The sequence below is a fragment of the Aspergillus pseudoviridinutans genome (assembly GCF_018340605.1).
Source record: "Aspergillus pseudoviridinutans IFM 55266 DNA, scaffold_4, whole genome shotgun sequence".
In the NCBI taxonomy this organism is placed as follows: Eukaryota; Fungi; Ascomycota; class Eurotiomycetes; order Eurotiales; family Aspergillaceae; genus Aspergillus; species Aspergillus pseudoviridinutans.
In genome coordinates this window covers 3,458,952-3,481,931 of record NW_025091284.1, presented here as the reverse complement: position 1 = coordinate 3,481,931, position 22,980 = coordinate 3,458,952, and the positions used below count along the sequence as shown (strand labels likewise).

The 22,980-nt window shown below is 50.3% G+C and overlaps 7 protein-coding genes across 7 annotated transcripts; 4 read left to right on the top strand and 3 right to left on the bottom strand.

Annotated features, from left to right (window-relative positions):
* Positions 1 to 254: 254 nt before the first annotated feature.
* Positions 255 to 1,997, bottom strand: Asppvi_006642 (RCC1 domain-containing protein; the record flags this gene model as incomplete). Its single annotated transcript, XM_043302540.1, has 1 exon — positions 255 to 1,997. One exon carries the CDS (start codon positions 1,995 to 1,997, stop codon positions 255 to 257), a length of 1,743 nt encoding a protein of 580 aa, XP_043158475.1.
* Positions 1,998 to 2,323: 326 nt separating this feature from the next.
* Asppvi_006641 (Golgi transport complex subunit COG3) lies at positions 2,324 to 4,869 on the top strand (the record flags this gene model as incomplete). Its single annotated transcript, XM_043302539.1, has 4 exons — positions 2,324 to 2,532; positions 2,607 to 2,946; positions 3,000 to 4,025; positions 4,087 to 4,869. 4 exons carry the CDS (start codon positions 2,324 to 2,326, stop codon positions 4,867 to 4,869), a joined length of 2,358 nt encoding a protein of 785 aa, XP_043158474.1.
* A 415-nt stretch (positions 4,870 to 5,284) lies between these two features.
* On the bottom strand, positions 5,285 to 10,270 carry bck1 (putative MAP kinase kinase kinase (Bck1); the record flags this gene model as incomplete). The annotated part of the gene is made up of 3 exons (XM_043302538.1): positions 5,285 to 5,405; positions 5,465 to 7,274; positions 7,345 to 10,270. 3 exons carry the CDS (start codon positions 10,268 to 10,270, stop codon positions 5,285 to 5,287), a joined length of 4,857 nt encoding a protein of 1,618 aa, XP_043158473.1.
* A 1,445-nt stretch (positions 10,271 to 11,715) lies between these two features.
* On the bottom strand, positions 11,716 to 13,677 carry Asppvi_006639 (alpha-keto acid decarboxylase family protein; the record flags this gene model as incomplete). Its single annotated transcript, XM_043302537.1, has 5 exons — positions 11,716 to 11,799; positions 11,854 to 12,061; positions 12,116 to 13,343; positions 13,424 to 13,504; positions 13,569 to 13,677. The coding sequence occupies 5 exons, from the start codon at positions 13,675 to 13,677 to the stop codon at positions 11,716 to 11,718; spliced, it is 1,710 nt and encodes a 569-aa protein (XP_043158472.1).
* A 771-nt stretch (positions 13,678 to 14,448) lies between these two features.
* Asppvi_006638 (THUMP domain-containing protein) lies at positions 14,449 to 15,681 on the top strand (the record flags this gene model as incomplete). The annotated part of the gene is made up of 6 exons (XM_043302536.1): positions 14,449 to 14,514; positions 14,624 to 14,755; positions 14,832 to 14,991; positions 15,053 to 15,267; positions 15,346 to 15,486; positions 15,565 to 15,681. The coding sequence occupies 6 exons, from the start codon at positions 14,449 to 14,451 to the stop codon at positions 15,679 to 15,681; spliced, it is 831 nt and encodes a 276-aa protein (XP_043158471.1).
* A 1,430-nt stretch (positions 15,682 to 17,111) lies between these two features.
* Asppvi_006637 (phosphotransferase family protein) lies at positions 17,112 to 18,175 on the top strand (the record flags this gene model as incomplete). Its single annotated transcript, XM_043302535.1, has 2 exons — positions 17,112 to 17,962; positions 18,025 to 18,175. The coding sequence occupies 2 exons, from the start codon at positions 17,112 to 17,114 to the stop codon at positions 18,173 to 18,175; spliced, it is 1,002 nt and encodes a 333-aa protein (XP_043158470.1).
* Positions 18,176 to 18,652: 477 nt separating this feature from the next.
* On the top strand, positions 18,653 to 22,021 carry Asppvi_006636 (putative SNARE-dependent exocytosis protein (Sro7); the record flags this gene model as incomplete). Its single annotated transcript, XM_043302534.1, has 7 exons — positions 18,653 to 18,739; positions 18,813 to 19,152; positions 19,208 to 20,785; positions 20,839 to 21,394; positions 21,464 to 21,585; positions 21,652 to 21,942; positions 21,996 to 22,021. 7 exons carry the CDS (start codon positions 18,653 to 18,655, stop codon positions 22,019 to 22,021), a joined length of 3,000 nt encoding a protein of 999 aa, XP_043158469.1.
* Between the last annotated feature and the right edge of the window lie 959 nt (positions 22,022 to 22,980).

Sequence of the window (22,980 nt, the reverse complement as noted above, 5' to 3'; positions counted from 1 at the left end):
GAATCAACCCTTTTTTCGAACAGTATGCGGAATAATTCGCTTTGGTTTGACTTCTTTTCCGCTCAGGAAATTTTACGATAAGGTATTGGTCCGAGCGTCACTAGCCGTATCGCGGAATTGTTTGTTCGGTTTGCATCCCCGAGTGACGTATCAAAGTCAACAGAAAATGATTACATTACTTTTGATGGTCGCTAACGAACATGAACTTTTAATACAGTCGTTGGAGAAGAGACGTGTCAAATCATGACAAAGTATTATACAGCAGAGTAAATCGCAGAGATGTGCCTTCCACACTCAATCCGCTGCTCCATGCTCACAGTGCGGTTGCCCACCTTGGCCCTGTGACGAGGCATGATTTGGAGTCGTGCCTCTTGCTTAGCACTCTTCGATTCGGAATCAGGAGGCGCGTTAATATGTGACGGCTTGGATAGATTACTCCTCTTGCCGGTGCCGAGCTGAAAGTGTTCGTTTCCTCCCCAGAACAGCGCGTCGTGGCCCCAGTCGCTGGACTTCTCCAGAGACGTCGTGGCCGACGAGTCAACGTGAGCTTTGTTGTCCATGATGGCCGACGCGTGTGTTGTACCGACAGAGATATTGCGTAGGCGGATGGGCGAGAGCGTCTTTGTTCGTTCGTCATACTCGAACAGGCCACTCAATGCCTTCACCTTCGTAGGTGCGTCTTGTAGGTGCGTCCATTTTCCGTTTCCGAGAGCACCCCAGATGCCCCGGCCGCAAGTCCACGTGTCAGCCGTAATGCGGCCCAGGTCACGTACCGTAGAACGATCTTCGCCAGGGCCAAGTATGCGTTGAGCATCCACTGTGAAGAAACTGTTGGCGCCCCCGGCTGCAATCGCGGTCACCTTCGGAAGCCAGATGTTGCCTGGGTAGAAAAGTTTCAGCGGTACTAGGCTAGGGGTATCGTTAAATGGTTGGGCAGGATCAAAGTCAGACCCCAGCTGTCCAAAAGAATTGTCGCCAAAGGCGTAAACGTTTCCGTCCTTGGTAAGCGCCAAAGAATGGTAATCTCCGGTAGCAATTTCAGTAACCTTAGAGTTACCGAGGGCCTTCACCTCATGGCAGGTATCCACGGGCCCCTGAGGTCGAGTCGACCAAGTCAACCCAGGCACACCAAGTTGTCCAAAGGAAGGATAGCTCTCAGTGGACGAAGCGACGGAGAAGACTCGGCCAGAGTTCGTGAGGAGAAGCGCATGTTGTAGCCCACCACTGATGGCGGTGATTTTTTCGCCTAGCCTCAATGCAGGTTCAAGCAACCGATAGCTCACACCAGCTCTTCCAGAGCTGAATGGGAACCAAGAGCCTTCTTTGGGTTTCCGACCGCTTTCTTGGTCATTCTTAGCAATTGGGAGTGAGTATACACTTCCGTTTGAAGCCAATGCAAGTATGCGATCACTCGACATGCACAAAGTCCTCAAGTCCTTGCCAGTCAAGGTCTTGGTTGGTTTGAAGTCGATTTCCGAGTACCCTTTGCCCCATTGCACCAGATCGCCATTCTCAGTAATGGCAGCACCGGACTTCTCTGAGATTTTGAGATCTCGGAGCACTTGACCCTCAAAGTAGGATAACTGCCGAGGATTCTTAATCACAGTTTCTTTGGAGTCAGGATCCACAACACGATAAGCATTGTTTCCCCATAAGTAGACTCCGGGGCTCTGCAGACTCTTTTTTTCATGCACATACTGCGAATCCAGGTCCCCAGCAATCTTTGGCGTAACACTCTTCGCCTCAATAGCACTCTCAAGTTGATCGCCTCGGGTGGTCGCAAAGGTATAGACTAAGAACGCAGCGGCAGCTGTTCCACCTAGACCAAGTGAAGTACGAAGCCAATTTGACGAACGAGCGGATGGTTCTGGTGCTCTGCCATTACCATTAGCATACTGTCTTCGCCATGATCTGATGGCCGACCGGCCTGTTCGAGGGAGACGGTATGAAAGTGTGACGAGGTTCGTCACTGGCTGTCGCACCCGGTTTATCGACATGATGTTCTCAAATATGTATCACCTAAACATCAGCATAACGAGCTACACAAACTTCTTTGATGAGCTTGTCGTCTCTTCGCACCGGGCAGAAGTGAAAAGGGACTTCAGAAGCTCAGTTGCGTCAATGATCTAGACCACGGGCGGTATGACGCGGCAGAATAGCAATCGAATGGGCCACGGAGGAGGGTCCATCTCCGGTTGCGATCACTACGGTTGAGTTTCATGGTGTCTTTGAATCTCCTCACTTATGGATTACTTTCAGGTCGATTGAAACTATACTAGAGGCGCCAATATCGAAGCCTCCGCGACTTTATCGTGGGCCCACAATGCCTCAGCCTACTGCGGGACAGCGAGCTCGCCGGCAGACTGCACCTTCAGGTCCGCCAAAAGAATTCAAAGTTCAGACGGCAGAGATAGCGGAAGTTCTGCCGGAGGGTATTGAGTCTATAACGGATGTCAAGAATGAGCTCGATTTTGTACAGTGGTATAGCGAGGTGGAAAATGGCCTCCTCGAGAGCAGTTATGATGAGTACCAGTACGCAGAGGAACAATTCCGATCTTCCTCACGATGCGCTGTTGTTTCCTATGCTGACTCACTCGCGTGGTTAGATCTTGTCTTCAGGAGCTTCAAATGTCAAAGTCTCACCTGGATTCACTTCTGTCTGATACATCGTCCGCGCTCGACCTCCTACGTAGCCTCTCCGAATCCTTCAAAGCCGTGGAAGCTCAAACATCGAATTTCCGGAAGCAATGCGAGGGGCTTTTATCTGCCCAAAAGCGTGACACAGAGCTAGCGGACAAAATACAAGAGAACCTCCAATACTATGAGTTCCTGGACCCTGCTTCAAGGCGACTCAACGCCCCTGGTGCTGGAAATACCGTTCGTGGCCAAGACTTCTCAGATATGCTCAGGCGGCTGGACGAGTGTCTGGACTACATGGAGATGCATGTGAGTATTGCCGTCGTATTCTGAAGTCGGCGAGTCGACTGACGCATTCCCAGCCTGAGCAAAAGGAAGCTAGTGTGTATCGATCCAGATACAGGCTGCTTATGACGCGAGCTCTCACCTTGATCCGAGGACATTTTGTTTCCGCACTTCGAGATATACATTCCAGTGTTTCGAAAAAGATTGCAGACCAACAGCAGAACGAAGCGACTATGTCGGCCCTATTGTACGCCAAGTTCCGTGTTGGCGCTCCTGAATTGAAACAAATCGGCCTCGAGATACAGAAGAGAGCTGTGCCACCGTTGGATCCCGAACAGGGAACCGAAGCGGAATATCAGAGTCTTCTCAATGAACTTCACGCGAACTTTTCAGCTACTCGAGGCAAATTGATCGTACCCTTAGTACGAAAAAAGCTCTATGATATTGCACACGCCCCGAGTACATCAAAGGATTTGGTTGCTTTCGCCCGCGCCAGCATTAGCTACGTTCGTGGTGTGTGTCTGGATGAGTTTGAACTGTGGGGTGAATGGTTTCATGGCCAAGCTGGTTTATACGATTTCCTCGAGACAGTCTGCGAGCCTCTGTATGATCATCTGAGACCTCGCATTATTCACGAGGACAAGGTCGTAAATCTCTGTCAACTCTGCACCCTCTTACAGACCCGCTTTCTACTTGACCAGGATGAGGAGGTGGAGCAGACAGATGCTAATCAACTCGACTTCTCCGTACTGATACAACCCGCCTTGGAGGATGTGCAAACTCGTCTCGTTTTCCGCGCACAAGCCTTCCTGCGTGATGAGATTGAACGGTTCAAGCCGCGCCCGGAGGACCTTGATTATCCTGCACGCAACAAGGGAGTCTCGATCACCGTCACCGAGAATCAGATTTCCGGCAGGAAGCTGGCACCTGCCGATACCTTGGTACATCTGACGAAGGCAACGAGACAATCAGATGATGACCCCGACGCCGTCCCGGAGCAGGACTCCAAGTGGGATTTTGAGCCTCAGGCTGCTCTCAGTGGCTGGTATCCAACATTGCGTAAAGCCATCTGGCTTCTCAGCCGAATATACCGTCTCGTAAATGTATGAACGCCCTCTGCGAATTCACAAATGCCATATTGAAGCTGACCGATTTCTTCAACAGTCCACTGTTTTCGACGACCTAGCCCATCAGATCGTTCACCAGACCACCGTCTCTTTGCACCAAGCGAGCGCTCAAATCTCAAGCAAATCCAGCGCGGACGGGAAGCTCTTCTTGATGAGTCATCTACTGATCCTGAAGCAACAAATCGTCGCATTCGACATCGAGTACGTAGCGCCAGAAATATCGTTCGATTTCTCCGGCATCACCAACACCTTCTGGGAGCTCCGGGAAAGAGGCGGCCTGTTCAACCCCCGCAACCTCATGCGCCTCGTCGGCCATGGTCTCCTCCCACGCGTCGTTGAGAATATGCTCGATGCAAAGGTGGAGCTCGACGGGCGGCTCCGAACAGTGATCAACGACTTCATTAACGAGTTTGCAACGAAGATGACAGCATCCTTACCCGCAAAGTTCATCGATAGGCGGAATTTACAGCAAGGAGAACTAATATATCCGACATGCCAGAATATTGAGAAGGAAGTCCCCAGCTTACGGAAAATACTCAGTGACTATCTTGACGATCCCCGGATGAGAGAGACTCTTGTTGGTGCGGTACAGGACCGCGTCATCCAGATTTACGAGGACTTTTTTGACAGATATACATCGTCTGAACGGAGCAAGGGACATTCCGTCTCCAAGAAGGGTAAGGGCCGCGAGGATGCCGTGTGGGACGTGGAGACCTTCGCAGAATGGTGCGAAAGTATCTTCCGAGTCGGCATCCCTGAGCAAGATGACGAAGGATCCCCTAGTGGGAATCTGAGCCGGAGCGGGAGTCCGGGAAGCTAGACAGAGATAATCCTGGCTATTCCTATCAATCACCATCACGCTGTAAAGGCCCCTTGAATAACGATGTATATATATAGCAGGGTTTGCGTACATAATCCAAGCCAAACATTTGGCCCTTCTGACTAGTAAGGTTTTCATAACCATTACAATGGTAGAGCGAGAGCGAGATCAATTAGATGATATACTTTTTATTGATATTGGCAGTAGTCGCCGAAGAAATCGAAATGTTCTCGAGTTGTGACTCTTGCGCAAATCCATACTAATCATGTCATATACAACACGCAACGACCGTGCCAATTGAATTCAGACGAGGGGTATGATGCAGCAGGAAAGACAAGCATCGCTGAAAACCGACAAATATATACATGCGCGTGGCTGGAAGATGGGAGGAAATAGCGACGATTGTATGCGGGGTTTAGAGCACATGGCGAATCTTGGCATAAAGTTCGGTGTCGAGGAAATTGTAGTTTGGATCTTCCTCGCAGAACGGGTGACGCGTCAACAGTGTCTGCGCAGTTGGACGTTCGGACGAATCCCTGCATTCTCTGTGAGTACGAAAGAAGCAACCCGGAAAGGGAAGTGTGGGGCGACCTACACAGTGAAACAGTCATACATAAAAGCCAGCGCTGCAGGACTGATAGTCATGGAAACGTCGTCTGGGATCGGAGGTGCTTGACTCAAGCTTCCAAGCTTGAAAATGGCACCGATCGCCTCTTCTTTGCTCCATGGCCGGCGACCAGCAAACATCTCTAGTACCACACAACCCAGAGACCAGATATCGACCTTGGCGCTGTAGCCCTGCCCCTGTGATTGTATGACCTCAGGCGCCATCCAGAAAACGGACCCTTGCATTGAGTTCGACGAGTCGTTCCCGTAGATATCATCCGTCTTCTTGGATATACCGAAGTCGGAAATCTTGCAGGTGCCGTCGAGATCGAGGAGGATGTTGTCCGCCTTCAAGTCACGATGCAATATTCCCTGGTCATGAAGGTATGCTAGCCCGCTCAAGGTTTGACGGGTCAGGGATTTGACAACACTCTCCTCGAATTTACCATGCTTCCGGAGGCAGCTACCAATAGAACCACCAGAAATATACTCGAGATAGATCGAAATGGAGAATTCGCCGCGCTCACATCCAAGGTACTGCACGATGTTCGGATGTTCAAGGTGCTGCATGGTGTCGATTTCTTGGTCCATAGCGGCGACCATCTCCTTAACCCGATCCGTATCTTGCCCAGCAAGTCTTGGGTTGATCTCGACTTGCTTTACGGCCAAGACCTCACCATTGTCAGCGTTGATCCCCAGGTAGACTCTTCCGTATGTTCCCTTGCCGATCAGCTGACCGCGGATAATGCGGAAAGTAGGCTGTCGCTGAGGTATCCCCGATGGTGTATTGTTCTGAGGAATCGGGTCGAGTTGGCTGAGACGACTGCCAGGCTTTGGCTTGATCTGCATGATTTTTGCTCCGAACATTTTTGTGCTCTTACGCCGAAGAATCTCGCCGGACTTCTGGTTTCCAGTATGAATGCTGCGACTTCGGCTAGCTTGGTTGGCACCCTTGGCGACTTCTCGGATTGACTTTCCTCGAGTAAGCCCCCCTGCCCGGTTGATATTACGACGAGCTACTATATCTCCACCATGTGGCTTGAGAGTTGGCTCGTTAGAGCCCAGCGTATCTCCTGCGTTGGTGTTAATCTCTCCGGCATAAGACGCGCTGGGCTGGATTTCCTTCTTGTGCAAATCGTTCTCAGGCGGGGCTCTGTTTGCGGGGGATGACGGAGGAGATACCCCTTGTCCATCGAGGTAAGGTGCGTCAAGGTCGATATCAGGGAAGAAATCGTCCAGATTGTCGATGACGCCCTCAACCGGGGGTCTGCTTGCCCAAATATCGCCTCGGGCAAACGAGTCTCTCCGTGGCGGCGGCCTCTCGTCTTCAGGCGAGGCAGCCATGAGGAAGGAAGACCCGTCTCGACTGCCAGAGTCACCGTTGGCATCGGCAAAACTTTCGCGTGTGGCACTAGGCGACCTGAAACTCACGGAAAGACCTTTGCGGAGTCTGGTCTCAGTATTCACGGTGAGCGCCGGTTTTTCTGTCCTCTTCTGGGCCTCTGAAGTCCCAGTGCCGGAATCATTCTCTTTTGAGGGTGCTTTATTATTTGAGAGTGGTATCGCAAATAGACCATCGTCCGAATCTTCGTCAGAATCATCCTGTGGCCCGGGCGAGCGTTGAAAGGAGACTTCAGTCTCCTCAAAATCGAACTCAGGACCATAGGACTTGCGAGATTGTAATGTGGGTTTGGACATTTCAGGAGTAGTGCTCTTGGTGTGATGTTGCTCCGCGGGGATGCCTGGGTTGTCGAGACTTTCCTTCTCCGGGGAGGACTGAGGGGTGTTCTTAGTGTTGCCTGGTGTGGCCAGTCAGTTATTTTACCGGAAAGGAAGAAAGGAAAAAGACTGAGTATTGCAATGTTTTACCTTGCGTCGGAGAATTGAAGCTTCCAAAGTTAGCCTGTTTACTGCCCGCGCTTGTTGGAGTTGGCACAGAGGGAGCTGGTGTCCCAATCGCGCTGGTCATTCTACCCATGCTAGCCAATACTGCCCCGAGACCATGTGTCTGCACAGCTGGCGGAGCCCTCGGACGGTCGCCGTCTTTCTTCCTCAGAGAATTGATCCTGGTTAACGTGTAGGACTCCTGTGGTGCCGAAGGAGGTTTGCGGAGAGGAACCAAAGTGTCAGCCTTCTTGTCTTCGTAAGGAGATACACGGCGCTCATCGAAATCAATGACGCCTGCACGTCTATAGCCTGTTTCGCCGTAAGTGTCGTTTCTCGGTTGTGGCGGCCCTTTCGAGCTTAGGTACGCCTTTTGTTTCCGTTCTACCTCGCGCTTATGCTCCTCATGGCGAGCCAGTAGATCTGCCTTGTCTGGCTCAGGCGAGATTCCCACCTGCTGATCTCCATCTACTGGAGACATTCCTACTGTATGTTGCGAGGCATCGCGGGCCGGAAATTTTGCAGCAGGAGTCTTGAGCTGTTGTTGGCGTGTTGCTAATTGCGGAGAGGCAGGTCCCGTTTGAGTATGTGGAGAAATCCTACTGAGGGCTTCGTCATCCAGCGGCTTTCTGTGTACATGGTGGGTAGGAGACGCCGTATGCTTGTCCGGAAGCGATACACCCAGACCGGCGAAATTCGGAACGTTGTTTGGCACCGGTTGCAAGTGTGTTCCACGTACAAATAGCTTCAAAGAGCCGAAGGAGTCAGATTTGGTGCGACGGCAGAGAGCGAGCATCGTATCATTGAGCGGTTCCTCATGTTCACTTTGTCCTGGCTCGGTCAAGAAGATCTGTGCGCCGGTCCAGTCGGAGATTCCCAGGTTATGGCAGATAGAAGCACGCAGCATCTCCACAGAGTCCATGTCAGTAATGTCCACTAGACGGAAATTCCACCCATCCAGAGTCACAAAGGTCCATTTCTTTCCTTTCTGAGCCGGTTTCCCTCGCATGGCTAGCCGTTCGTGGTCTGACATAGAAGCAGACGATGGACGCTCCCCTAACGACATGTCGCTGGCGTTGAAACTTGGTTTGGCGTAAGGAAGATGGGGACCATTCTGGCGAAGATTCACAGGGCTTGTAGGAGACTCCAGATACTGTTCCTCTGGGGACGGATGAGTGGAATCACCAGCTTTTGTCCTCTTTTTTAAAAAATTGAAAAGTCCCTTATGTTCTTTCGGATATGATGAAGAACTTTCTCCTGTCCACTGACGGCTGCACATCTCTTGCGGGGAAGGGCGTACCGTTTCCTGGCCCTTGCGGGATTCGTAGTATCGACGGCCCATCGTTGAGTCAGAACTGTTACCACGGGAGTGCTCATATTTGACACTCAAATCGCCTGTTGACGATGATGACAGACCCTGATTCAAGGTAGCGTGCTGCGTCGCCGGACTGCCGCTTTTTGGGCTATCTTCGTACGATCGAAAAGGGGCTACCAAATTGCCGTTGTCGCTGGACATGGATGGACTCTGCCGACGATGGTCAACCCCAAGGCCAGCTAATACTGTTCGCGAGAAGTCTGATCGAGACGATATACCGTCCGTCTGGCTGAAATCTGATGAAGAAATATCGTGGGTCGTCGGGATGGGCAATGTGACGGATCGCATTTGGACACTGTTTCTATGGGGCTGAGCGAGCTGTGGTGCTCTGAGATTGGGACTATTTTCAATCGTCCCTGAATGCGGACCAGCCGATTGAGGCTCATGAGATAATTTAGGTGACGCCTCCGGCAGCCCTTCAGATGGGGCTTGGGATTCGCGACGCTTCTGGGCAGCGATCCCGACGTCAAAGCTACCGTCATCCTGAATCTGTCGTATAAGTCGACGCATGCGCTTTCCTTCCCCAAGCTCACGCTCCTTATCCCATCCTGTCCCGCTAGCTTCGCATTCTTTGGCTAGTTGCGGGAAAACTTCGTTGTGCATTTTGTTAAAGTTGCCTCGACCATTCGCCCCATGACCTATGTCGAGGAAGTCAGCTCCCTCAATTTGCAAAGTCTTGAACGTTTCTTGCCAATCTTTCGAGAAGCCATTCTTCGCAAGCCATAGCAACACTCGATCAAGTGGCCACTGAAGAGCAGCCTCGCTGGGTGACATGCCGCCAAGCAACGTGCTACTATTGTTTTGGCGATGGCTAGGTGATTTTGTCGGCTCGTTCGATTGGCCAGTCTGAGACTGATGATTCTGAACGGTCGCACTAGGAACAACAGGAAGGGAAGGAGCAACGGGGTCCTGCGCAGTGTCATGCAATGCCAAAGAAGAGGGCAATGTACGGGCTGATGGGGTCGGTGGTACAGTTCCATCGCGCTTGTGCGCTGAAACGTCTCCACCGGAGTTTTCGTACAAATGGTGAACAGGTCCTCTTATCCTATCGCTCCCGGACATGGTTCCATAAGCCTCATACGAAGGCCGCGTGTGGGCATCGAACCCAGGGATCCCGACACCCGCACCGAACGTGTTACTGCCCGGGACATAAGTCGCAGATGTAATCGGACCATCGCCAGTGGGGACTGACAGACTTGTTTGACGGCCGTAAGCCTGGTTTGTCGGTACCATTGGAGGCGGCGGGGGAGGCGGGAGAAACCCTTGAGATAGCGCTTGCCTAGCCCAATTATGCTGCCATCCGAGATTGTTCTGCTGCTGCAACTGAGAGTTTGAGAGCTTCGACGCACCATATCCAGGGCCTGGAGGTGGTCCCGGGGGTGGTCCCGGAGGTGGAGGCGGCATCATATTCTGAGGTTGCGTGGGCAGATGTCGAGGTGGCGGCGGTGGTAGCGAAAGCATATGGGACTGAGATGGCTGTGACGCAGAAGGAGGTGGGGGGGCAGGTATGTACGCTTGCTGCCTTTGGCCATCCATGATGGGCAGCGTTGTGGTCTGCTTATACCACTATGTCCAAGCCACTTGTCCAGCAGTGTAGAAATGCACAGGAGTGTGCAGCCGCTGATGAGCCCTCGTATGTAACTGTCTCCCTAAGCCTCTACTGTGGTCTTAGAACAAGCCTCGAAATCTCATGCCTTCGCAGGGTAAACCTTGGTCTTAAGCAGACGTCAGGCTTTATATTGTGTTCCTAGACAGGTTATTCGGAGACGTAATCGTCGTTATCGCACTCGCATTTGAGTTTGTTGGAGACTTGTGAGAACGACGGGGCAGGACAGTCAACAAGCATGATCCAATACCAGCAGTCAAGACCTCATTTCATACCCCGCGAACCCCTTTGTCTTATGAAGAAATATGTGGGCAGTATGCAATTCGAAGAAAGCAGTCGATGCTTAAAATTGTCGTGATCGTGGGACGGACTTGGAGAGGGTTCAAAATGCGTGCGCTGATTGTACGATAAATGGACGTAGACGGGAGATGCGAATTTTGTATCGATCTGCTACCCCAATGATGAGCAACCGAAAGATCAGAATCGGTATCCAGTAACCCTTCCTCGACAGCAGGTAGAACTCTCTGCGTACTTTCGAATCGGAAGGGGGAGGGGAAGCAAAATGCCGCGGAGGGTGAATTGACAAGGGAAAACATACCATGAACAATCGATAAAATGACACTGAGACAGGAGACAGATAGCAGGTCTTGGCAGTCACTGATAGATATTAAAGAAAGTTTTTGACATGACTATGGAGTATGGAGATGGACCGAAAGGACTCAACATAGTTCAATAATAATAATCCTTCAATCGAGATCCAGCCCAAGGTTTCATTCATAGGGATCTTTGATGCACTGGATGCCTTGTCTATCACGTGGTGGCCCAGCGATAAGTCCAGGTCCTCTTTCCATTCGCTGCACCTTAAGGTACGTAAGGTAAGGTAGGTAGGGTAGAACCTAAGGTAAACTATCTATTTTTCATATTTACTGTTTGTTCTCAGTTGCGCATGCCTATGACGCCTGATTTGGCTTCTCCAGTTGCAATCAAATTGGGGGGAAAACTTGAGAGGGATTTGTCTTACTATGGGGATGGAGTTCCGACCTACGGACACTTTCCGTGACGGCGTTGTCCGTGTACTTTATCTACGGTTCTCCTCTTGGAGTCTTTAGTCCACTTGTAGCATGCATATCGGCCGATGTCACTGCCTCAGCCCTACGGTCCGACCGCATTTCCATTACGATGTTGGGAAAAGCGCTTGGATTAACCAGGTCCTTTTTTTCATGATTGGCATGTCGTCCTCTCCGCGTAACAATCAATTAAATAATTTTAACTCATTAATGGGCTGGTATCTGGCCAAATCCGAGCAGTATCCATCGTTCTATATATCCCACCGTCAATGTTTTTGACCCTTTCTCAACACCCTTATAGAGCCAATCTATTTGTTGCGCGAGGCTGCTGCTTCGGCTGTCAACTTGAGAGCTGATGGCGCATCGTCCCGTGGCATGTATAGCTCCACCAGCTACCATATTGATCAGTATCCCCAAGACTCGAGAAATTGGAGATGCTTGCTTACCTGCAGACACGGCGCCGAGGCGAATTCTTTGTTCTCAAAAAGCTTGATCATGTCGTCTTTGGTCTTGACCTGATAACCCTTGTAATTATCTCCTCCTCCAAAGGCCACCGGAAGACTCTTGTAGTCCCACTGCTGGATGTCATTGTAGCTCGCATCCCACCCATGGATGTACCGCTCAATGGTATATCCTTCATTACAGATGACGAAACTAATTGTTCATTAGCATAGCATAGACTTGAATTGCATTGCCTGGGGAACTCACATAATAGGATTGAGCTTGTTCCTGATCATAGTACTGATCTCCTGCAAAGTGAGCTGAAGACTTCCATCCCCGACGAACAGAATAGTTCGACGATTGCCCTGCTCTTTGGCGGCCAGCGCGGCTCCCTGACAAGCTCCCACAGAATAACCAATGCTGCCCCAAAGTACTTGACTGATTGCCGTGACACCAGCTGGGAACCTCGTTTCCCAGATGCCAAAGTTTGCAGTGCCAGTCTCTGTAATGACAATGTCGTTCTCCTTGAGCCACTGGCCGACCTTCGGCCAGAACCATCTGTGTGTGATTGGCTGATCACCCGACTTCGGCTCATCGTCGGGCACTTGGTTGCTCAGCTGCGGCACCGGCTGGGCATTGACACGGCCCAACTTCTGAATGACCTTTCTCAAGACACCTTTCATGTTGACGTCCGGATACTCGGAGTATCGCACTCGCACGTATGTACTGTGGAAATCGATGGTATTCAATTGACCAATGCGGTAGGTGAAACCAGCCGTGTTGAAGTCCGATTTGATCGCGCCAATGCTAAGAATCAGATCGGAAGACTCCACCTCTTCTCGGACACCAGTGTTGGATCCGTCTCCAGCGTAAACACCGCCGTAGTTCTTGTGCGTCTCGTTGACTGCTCCTTTGCCCATCGGCGCCACGAAAGTTGGCAGTCCGGAGACCTCCATAAGGTCATGAACTTCTTCTAGCACTTTGTGACGGATGGCGCAAGCATCGACCAAAATAACCGGTCTTTGAGCTGCGTGAAGATACTTGAGAACTACATCCACCACGTAGTCTTCCTTCTCAGGGTCATTAGTTGGCAAAGAAAGGTCAATCGGGGTCTTCAGTCGTTCTCCCTCAATCTTCTTATTGATCATATCGGTTGGCAGAGTAATATAGACGGGCCGGCTTCGGATCCAGCATTCTCGGATAGCATTGTCAATGAGTGTCGCTACTTCGTGGGTATCATTTAAGCGTCCGACAGTCGTAGAGATACCAGCGTTCATTCTTGCAAAGACATTGTAGTCCCCATTGCCGAGGGTGTGGTGAAGCAGCATTCCGTCTCTCTGAGACCTGGTGTGTGGCTGACCAACGATATGGACAATAGGTACGAATTCGGAGTATGCACCAGCAATGGCATTGATCGCTGACAGCTCACCAACACCAAAAGTCGTGATCAATGCACTGATTCCGTTCACTCGGGCATACCCATCAGCGGCGTACCCTGTTATAAGTCGAGGTATCAGACACTGCACCATCTTGCCTGAACCAGCTGCTTTCAATCAATGACACCGCACTACGTACCTGCATTGAGCTCGTTGCAGTTTCCTACCCAGTGAAGACCACATTTTGGGAGATAGTCCAAAGCCGCGAGGTTATAGTCACCTGAAGTGGTATGGTCAACGCCAGAGTTTTGAATAGGGACTCCCAATTAGAGAAGATCGCTCACCAGGAACACCATGCACTGAGCGAATTCCAACCTCATAGAGGCGCCGGAATAGGTATTCAGCGACGTCAATAGGCTTGCGAAGCTCCCTTGTAGCAATGTCAGTGGCCATTATGAGCTTCGGTTGAACAGTGAGGTTATATTGTAAGGAGAGCTGTATAAGCGAACAAAAAATTTTTGACGCAGGGGCAGGGTCGAAGATATAAAATACTCCGTAGGAACAATGGATGTTGTGCCATCTTTCAGGGTGTTGAGGTGTCGTCATGAGCATAACGTGATGTCATGATGTTCTGCTGGATTTAGCTGAGATGGGGCCATGAGTGGTGCTTCCGGCAAAAGTAGATTTATAGTGAGCACTGGCACGATTTAAGTGTTTTAAACAATGTATTTGTGACCTTCATTCTAGGTACGGCAGTATAAGAAGCCAATATCCCGCTGGTTTACAGGTTTTCCAAAATTATTCTCCTGGTCAAAAACGGTGCAATTCCATCTTCGTACTCCGTAAAAGCTTGGTTGTACTATAAGAGCCGTTTTCCTCATCTGGTTCCAGCCCAAGTCCGAATATCCCGGCCCTAGCATGATAAGGTCCACGGTGATAAGTTGATCATCCCACTAGTCCCACTATCCACTAAGCCAATTATGGAATTTGGACTTTTTGAGATAGAAACCCCTCTAAAGCTCTGGTGTTTTCAGCTCACCAATGACTGGGTCGGATTGCAGACTAAGTAGATAACCACTCGCGGTGCAATACGACCTTGAAAGGTGCTGGCTCCTTGGTTTCAACTGGATATTTTGCCAGAAAGAGAGACTCATCGACACGGCTTTGCACTCATCAGCAAGTCTATCCTATCACTACTTCACCATCAACTCGGCATCAGTGTGAATGGCTGGAGCGGAAAAGCGAGCTATGCCTGATAACACAACCGATCAATCCAGCAAGAGAAGAAAGGTTCGCTTCCTTACGGCACTTTATACGAGAGATTCTCATGCCTGTTATTCTGAAGATTTTCCGTCATTGTCAATATTTCTTATATTTTGTATGGCTAACGCAACCACAGGGAGGCGGCAAATGGCAGAAGCAGCAAGGCAACAAGGCGATAATTGAGAGCGGCGATTGGGGGGTTTTCGTAACTTGTGATATGGGCAGGGAAGGCAAGTGCATTGCAGAAGCTCTGGATCTCTTCTCTCAGGTCAGTATCATGCCAAGATCAGTCCGTCTTGCTGCACTATATGACTTTTCCCAATCTGATGCACGGTATCTATCAGAGCGTTGAGTCAGCAGGCAGCAACTCCAGAGGTGAAGACTCAGGCTCAGACGAGGATGAAGGCGACATTGAGGCACAAATCAAAAAAGAAATTGAGGGCTTGAAGCCTGGGTCAGCCAAACCACGTCAATTCCAAGCCATTAGAATGGAAATGCCCTGCGGTTCGTCATTGTCACCCCTTGAGTCCCATCATAGCATGACATTGGGCTGATTCCTTGACAGTGACATTCATACGATTTGACAAGTCGATAGATCCTGAGAAATTAGTTCACGAAGTCTGTCTTGATGCTCACGCAAATCCCGAGAAGAAGAGGTGTCGATGGGTCCAGCGGATGACTCCTGTCAGATCAATTCGAAAAACCCTCAGTGTTGATCTAGAAGCGTTCGCAAAAGATATTTTGAAGCCTCACTTCCACTCCGGAGGACCTCCGAAGAAGGTGCGTCGTTTTTCCTTGTGTTGCATTACCTGCGTTGTCTGAAATGGCGGTGCTGATATTAATCAATTCTACAAACAGTACGCTATTCGGCCTACAATAAGGGGCAACAATAAATTCAACAGAGATACTGTGATCAAAACGATTGCAGATGTCGTAGGTCCCGAACATTCTGTTGATCTCAAGAATTACGATTTGATTATCCTTGTCCATCTGATCCAGGTGAGTTGCCTGATATGCAGGCTGGCCCGATATATAATCCTGTGCTTCATCCCACTAATCATAATTAAACTCGATCAGAATGTAGTCGGGATAAGTGTTGCCGGTAATGATTACGACAAACTGAAACGATACAACTTGGCAGAGTTATACAGTCCGACTCCTAAGTCTCAGGCTCCTGAAAATTCGGGATTCTGAAAAAGGGTGTATCGAGTGTTCACAGCGTCTTCACATTTCTGCGACATCGCGGGCAGCGACGTCCGGACCGATCCAAATATAACATTTGACTTATCACCGACACGGGTCGTAACACTCGAATTCACATCAAGGGTCAACGACTTTCGGGCCACATCAATTAGGTCAGAATACCTTGCAAAAAGAGGGAAATGAGGAAGGTGAGCGGCGTCTCTACGGATTAACTGGGACTCTGAATATCACATGCAGCCTTCCAAATTGGCTCAAGCTTGATAATCAAATTTTCCGCTTGGGTAGACTTCTAGAACTTGTCAGATTCCCTTAGGATTTGCCTGGAATGACCTGGCTGTATGAACAAGCGACTCCGGACCCAATGGTACAACAGCTGGAACACGACTTCACGTATTCTCCAGCCACGATCCATAGTCTTTTGACAATTGTACACAGTACCGGGGAATCACTGGGGGTTTACATACTGTGTCCACAATGTAAATGAAAGAATACGAGCGATTTCTTGTTCTTGCATAACAAGTGGCAGGAAAGACCGAGCACGCTTTTCCCGAGAACCCGTATTTCTCAATGGCCAGTGCATACTGGGGCATTTGAAATATGCTCTCAAAAAATAAGCGTGAATATCCCATCTTCTTCCCATGGTTTACGAAGTTCCCACTACGCACTCTGGTCTTGTGCTTTATCATTTTCGGCAAAGCAGACTTCTGATTGGCTCGAATATAGTAGCCTACATTGCGCCTTTCTCAGAGCGGGAGACTTAGGCGAGACCCAGTTTATCCTATCACTCGGATCACCTCGAACACTCCTGTGGTGTGGATCTACTGTGGCAGAGCTCACTAGAGTAACTGCTCTGAAGAGGCCCCCTGGTAGATCCCATCCAGGACCCATCGGTCTTTACAGCCAACGTATTATCGTACGGCATGAACGTCTCTCTCTGCCCATAAGGCGCCATGTCGCTACGTTCTCGCCTCTGGAACTCGGTTGATGCCTGCGGGCCAGGGTCTTTGCTTCATATCTCGTCTACAGCGCACCCTTTTCGGACAATGCTCCATGGACTCCTGACGGCATACAATTATGATTTGTTCTCCAGGTAATATTGCCATTACGTGGAAGCGGGAACACTGAATCACCCAACCACCATGCCTTGGCTGCCGTTTCAGTATGACCTCGATGCTTTGGTAACATTGCCTGAGCCACGGGACAGCCAATGATGGTTTGCCATGAAAGATCTGCACGCTCTTTATCCTAGAGTCATTGAAGTATTCTCTGGACGCTTGTATTTTTGCACCTTTTTCCTATAGCAGTCATCTTGAGACAATATTCGTCCTGTCATCTTGATTCATTTGAACTCAGAATGTGTCAAGTAAGTTTAAAAAGGCACCAGTGTCTTATTCATGAGCAATAGAACTAAATCGTCAACTATGTCTCCGGGCCGAGATTTGGCACTCATCGGATTGGAAGTCCCTAACAAACTCAGCGTCGTCCTGGGGCGTATTCTGCCCTCTACGGTGTATGTGAGAAGTGTTCAATGTTTGGAGGGCCATCTCCATACTCATCGTCTAATAACATTGTCGAATGGGGCCCGAATACTTTTGAAAAGCTCACCAAGACCAACCACGCGTTTGCTTCGGCGAGAACAGTTCCTGCTTGGAACAGAAGCGCGTGTACTTCGTCTACTAAGACAAAGTGCAGTTCCATGCGTTCCCTCGCTCCTATATTACGACCCGCAGGACACCCTACTAGGGTCCGCCTTCCTTGTGCGTCAATATATTCACGGCTCAACGTTACAGGAATTGGAAAGTCGACTTACCGCCGAAGATCGCCGAGAGCTCGACCGGCAATTGGGGCTTCTCGTGAACCTGATCGGTCAACACACTGCTAACTCGTTCGGGACCCTGGAGCAGGTGGCTTTGGGATCAGGGACAAGGTCATGGCGAGAAGCCTTCCTCGTGCACTTCGAGAGCATCCTTCGCGACTCGGAAGACGTGTTCGTCCATCTTCCCTATGCGGAGATTCGGCATCAGGTCGGTCGACTGTCTCCTGTCTTAGACGAGATTACATCACCGCGGCTCGTGATATGCGACTTTGGCCGGCCCTCAGCTGTGCTGCTGGACCCTGTTTCGAAACAGTTAGCTGGGATTGCAGGGTTTGACAGCGCTCTCTGGGGCGACGTCTACATGGGGGAGATTTTTGAAGACCCATCGCCCGCCGTGCTGGATGGGTTCGCATCGCGTGACATTGACTGTGAGCCGGACTTGATCCGTCAATTATTGTAAGGGTCGAATCCCCGTCGTTCTTATTGAAGACAAGGAAATGCTAATGGGCATTTTCTAGATATGCCTGTTACCGTTCGATTCACAACATCACCGTTCAATACTATCGGGAGAGAAACTCAGCAGCCGAAATCGAAGCACGAAGACGGCTAACCAGAGTATTAACAGAGATGGCTGCAATTGAGGTCGTTGAAACCCATGTGGATGTTTAGTCGGCAGCGATTGCGCGGAACGGACTCACATCAGACTATCTGCCCTATCATTACCGTCTTAGAGACATGCAGCTTTAGACAACAGGTACCTCTCCGTGCCTTGAGCTCATATCTTCCCGTCACACCATGTACATAGACTACTAAGCATATAATTTTACTTGAAGACCCAATTCGATCCTTCCTTACTCGCTTTTTCTAAGTCTGTTCTCTGCCTGTGGCCTGTGATAACAGCCAAGAGCGAGGCAGCAGCAGTCAACAAATAAAGAAAGCTGATGTCGTCAGGTGAAATCAAAAATTCCGTGGTAGGAACTGCGCTATCCCCAATCGGGCAGTCTCTCTTGGTGGGGCGCGTCCACTCCGCACCCTTTGAAGGAGCGCATCATCATCTTCTGGATAGTTCATGCTCCTGGGGTTTTCTCTTTCTCCTTTCTCTGCACTATCCTTGTATTCGTGCGCAGAGTCCTTGATCTCCTCAAGATGGCACACTTCCTACGGGGGAAGCAGGCAGGAATACAGAAAGATTTCTCCGACGGTCTCTCACCAGACCTGTTCGCCCTTGATGATGTATGTCTTGGCTGCCCTAGGCACCGGTGTTTTCCCGTTTGAGCCATCTTGTTGACCTCAATTCTACTCGCAGTACGCTCGGTGTGGTGTGAACTCGCAAATAAGTGTGCTTGCATACGATCCCGTCCAGTCTCTTCTGGCCGTTGGTACCAGCGACACCCAGTTCGGCAGTGGGCAGATCTATGTGTTTGGACAGCGCAGGGTTTCCGCCGTCTTTTCCTTGCCGCGGAAGGCATCAGCCAAATTCCTCCAGTTCTGCGCCGACAAGTTGATCAGCGTCGACTCGAAGAGCGAAATTACTATTTTCTCACTTGAAACTCAGAAAGCGCTGGTTTCGTACGCTCCGCCGAGCCATGCCACCGCCCTATTGACAGATCCTAGTCTGGACTATGCCTTCATTGGTCTACAGAATGGTGTGTGGGCATGTAATCACTTCTTGTGAAGGTTTTTGCTAACCACTCTTTGCAGGGGACATTATTGCCTACGATCTGGACAGGGAGTCCTTGACACCGTTTAGAGTACCTAATCTCTGGGCCGAGCGCAATCCGCGGGCGCGACTGTGTCCAGTCCTTTCTCTGGCCTTTTCACCTCGAGATATTGGCAAGATACTGGTTGGATATCCCGAAGGAGCCGTCACCTTCACATTCAAACAGAACATCGCTCAAAAGTACTTCCAATATGAAGTACCCCCTGGTGCAGTTGGGGGCAATTCTGAGATACCCTCCCAGGACACACGCAGACCCAAACTGACCAGAGCGCTCTGGCATCCTAACGGTATCTTTGTTCTGACCGTTCATGACGACAACAGCCTGGTGTTTTGGGATTCGAAGGATGGCCGCAAGATCCTCGCCCGGACGATGGAGAATACACATATCGACGAACCTGGCGCCAGCCCAAATCGACGGTTTTCCACGGCTGAAGCCATCTTCAGAGAGCCTATTACTCAGGTTGCATGGTGCGTTAAGGCCAATGGAGAGGACAGCGGCCTTCTTATTGCGGGTGGTCGGCCAAAGGCCGATAGTAACAAGGGTTTGACATTCATAGACTTTGGACCAACTCCAAACTATCAGACATCAACATGGCCAATGATCAGCAATTATTTCGAAAATCCAAAACAAGTTCAGGATATTCCAGCACCTCCAGGTGCAGAGGTCGTCGACTTTTGCCTCATTCCCCGCTCCTCGCCATTCTATGCTGGCGCCCATGACCCCATCGCTGTGATTGCGCTTCTTTCCTCGGGAGAACTTATCACTCTAAGTTTTCCCAGTGGTCATTCCATCACACCCTCGAATATGATCCACCCCTTCCTTTCTTTTGTCCACCCTTTTGTCACCAAAATTGCCATGACACCTATTGACCGTTCCGCCTGGCTGGGCCTTCGGGAACGGAGATCGCAAGGCCCGAAATTTTTGATCGGCGGTGCAGAAGGCAAAAAGGCTCTGAAGCGGTTCGAGAACCGTAACATCATTACCACCGCTCACGCGGACGGAACGATACGTCTCTGGGATGTAGGCCATGACGATGAAATCGAAAACGCCGATGTCATCCAAGTAGACTTGGCCCGCGCTGTTGGGCGTGTTGCTGATGTGGAAGTTGCTGAAATGTCTGTCAGCGGGTCTACAGGCGAACTCTCAGTTGGTTTGAAGAGCGGCGAGGTCGTGGTGTTTAGATGGGGCAATAATGGAAATTTCGGCCGCGAGGAGCCACCAGGTACAAATGAAGGAGCCGGGAAGCTAACTCGGATCACCCACAGAACTGATCCTGGGCTAAAACAAGGCATGCTTCCGCTCACCCTTCTGAATATGCAACAGGGACCCGTGACTGCTGTGAAACATAGCCATGTGGGCTTCGTTGCTGCCGGCTTTCAAAACGGCAGTCTTGCTATCATGGACTTGCGCGGGCCAGCGGTCATCCATACAGCCCAGGTATCCGACTTTGCGAAGACCAGCAAACGTGGAAGCTTTCTCAAACACCGCGCTACTGAAAGCACCGCTCCGGAGTGGCCCACAAGCATCGAGTTTGGCGTGTTGACTTTGGAGGGTGAAGGTAAGATCCGTCATCTTGAGCTATGAGTGCAAGCGGGCACTGACCGTTTATAGACTATTCAAGCATCTGCTGCTTCGTAGGCACCAACAGAGGCAACTTGGCAACCTTCAAGATCCTGCCCGGGAACGACGGAACCTACATGGCTCAATTCGCCGGAGTAACTCAGCTCGATGACAAGGTGCTGAATATCATACCCATTGATGCGGATCAGGGTAGCCCTGCGCTAGCCACAGCAAGCATGGTTGCAGGCCTCAGAACTGGCGCCAAAGTTAACGGAGTCGTCATTGCTGTCACTGTTTCCGGCTGCAGGATTTTTAAGCCTGCAACATCTAAGGGCGCTCACAAGTCCTGGGATGACTATCTCTGCGATGCCGCCGCCGTCGTGAAGACAGAAGGCCGTGGTTATAGCCTCGTTGGACTTTTCGGCGATGGTAATGCTAGAGCTTTCTCCATCCCTGGCCTCAAGGAAATAGGCTGCACTAGCATCAATCAAATTGCCGACATGAGACGCCTCTCGGACTCAATAGTCTGCGCAAACGGTAGTGTTCTGACCTGGACGGGCCCATCGGAAGTAGCCGTATTCAATGTTTGGGGCTCTGGTACCCGACTGTATGGACCTCCCTCCCTCGATCGTCTGTTTGTTGAGTGGAAAGGATGACTAGCTGACAATTACGACAGACGACCATCAGACAGTCGACTCTTCAACCCACAGGCAGCCATTCCTGCACGTCCTACAATTACGAATCTGCAATGGATCTCCGGCACACAATATGTGTCCCCAGCCGACATGGATATTCTAAGTACGTGCATTCGTTACAGCTACGATGACAAATCTAATAGCTGTACTGACATTTTCGCCACTACAGTCGGGGGCCCAGACCGGCCTCCATCGAAACGAATGCAGGAACAGATGCGACTCGAAGACCAAGAGCGGCGCCGACTCACACGAGATGGGAGAACCGGGTCCAATCTATCACAGGCATCGGCAGGAAGTCAAGAGGGCTATTGGTCTTATATGACCCGTCAAGTCCAAGAACGAACGGAGCGACTAGGCCTTGCTGGTGAGAGTATGGACCGGCTGGAAGAAAACAGCAGCAACTGGGCCCGAGACGTCAATAAATACGTGCAGAACCAAAAGAAAAAGGCGATTCTCGGCGGTAAGTCTTGTTTGCCTTAGGAATTGCGCAAGTCTACTAACGGAATGAACTAGCACTGGGGTCGAAATTTGGCCTGTGATGTCGTTCTCACATGAAGTGGGTTAGAGTTCCCGCACTTTTATACACATCTTGTCGTTCTTACAACTAAATACCCAATTTACGGCGTTTGTTCGGACTATGACCACACACTACCAATAAGCTTAGCTTATGCATTGTAGATATTGGATGAGCGAAGTCCAGGAGCCCCCATCAGCAACATTAGCATGATAGATCTTCAGAGAGATCCTTGGCCCATTTATCAACCTCACCAAGCCAGCATGCAACTCCCCTAGATCCAATATTCGTGGGGAATATACCAAACCCCCCACCTCTTCTCATATTCCTTCCAGAGCCCAGGCAAATCCAGTCTATATTGCTTCTTGGCTTCAATCCTCTGAGCATGCAAGCGATGCAGTTCCAGCGTGATCCTCGCAGGATCCAATCTATTATTCTGCACCAGATCGATCATCGTATTTAGTTCGCCGAGCTGCACCATCAACGCCCTGTGCAGTTTCCTCGACCGGTGCTTGTCTGCTGTCATGTGGCAGTGTTGGCAGAGGCAGGCGAAGGTTCCATCATTTGAAGTAAGGTCTTCGGCCGATTTGCTGCTCCAATGCTTGCAGGAGAACCGGGGCATCGTAGGTTCGCTTTCCGGGGCTATTTGGAGCTGCAGTCGGGGCTCTTGCCGGTAGAAGTCTGGATGGGCTAGTGGATTGTCTTGGTAATATACTGAGCCGTATAGTATCTGTAGGCAGTTTAACCCTGTATGATGGTCAAGGTCAATAGGCAGAGAGCAATGTAGTGTTAATCTACAGAAGTGAATAATAGGAATATGCAATGGGTTATTTTATATATCTCTATACAAAGAAGGCTGAATTGGAGCTATGCAACAAGCGGGGATTTCATTATGCTCTGAGACAGATATTGAAGCTATTCAAGTGACGCATTGCGATCTTTGAGCTGCTCCATTAGACGGTGATGATTGAGGTGACGTGCCTG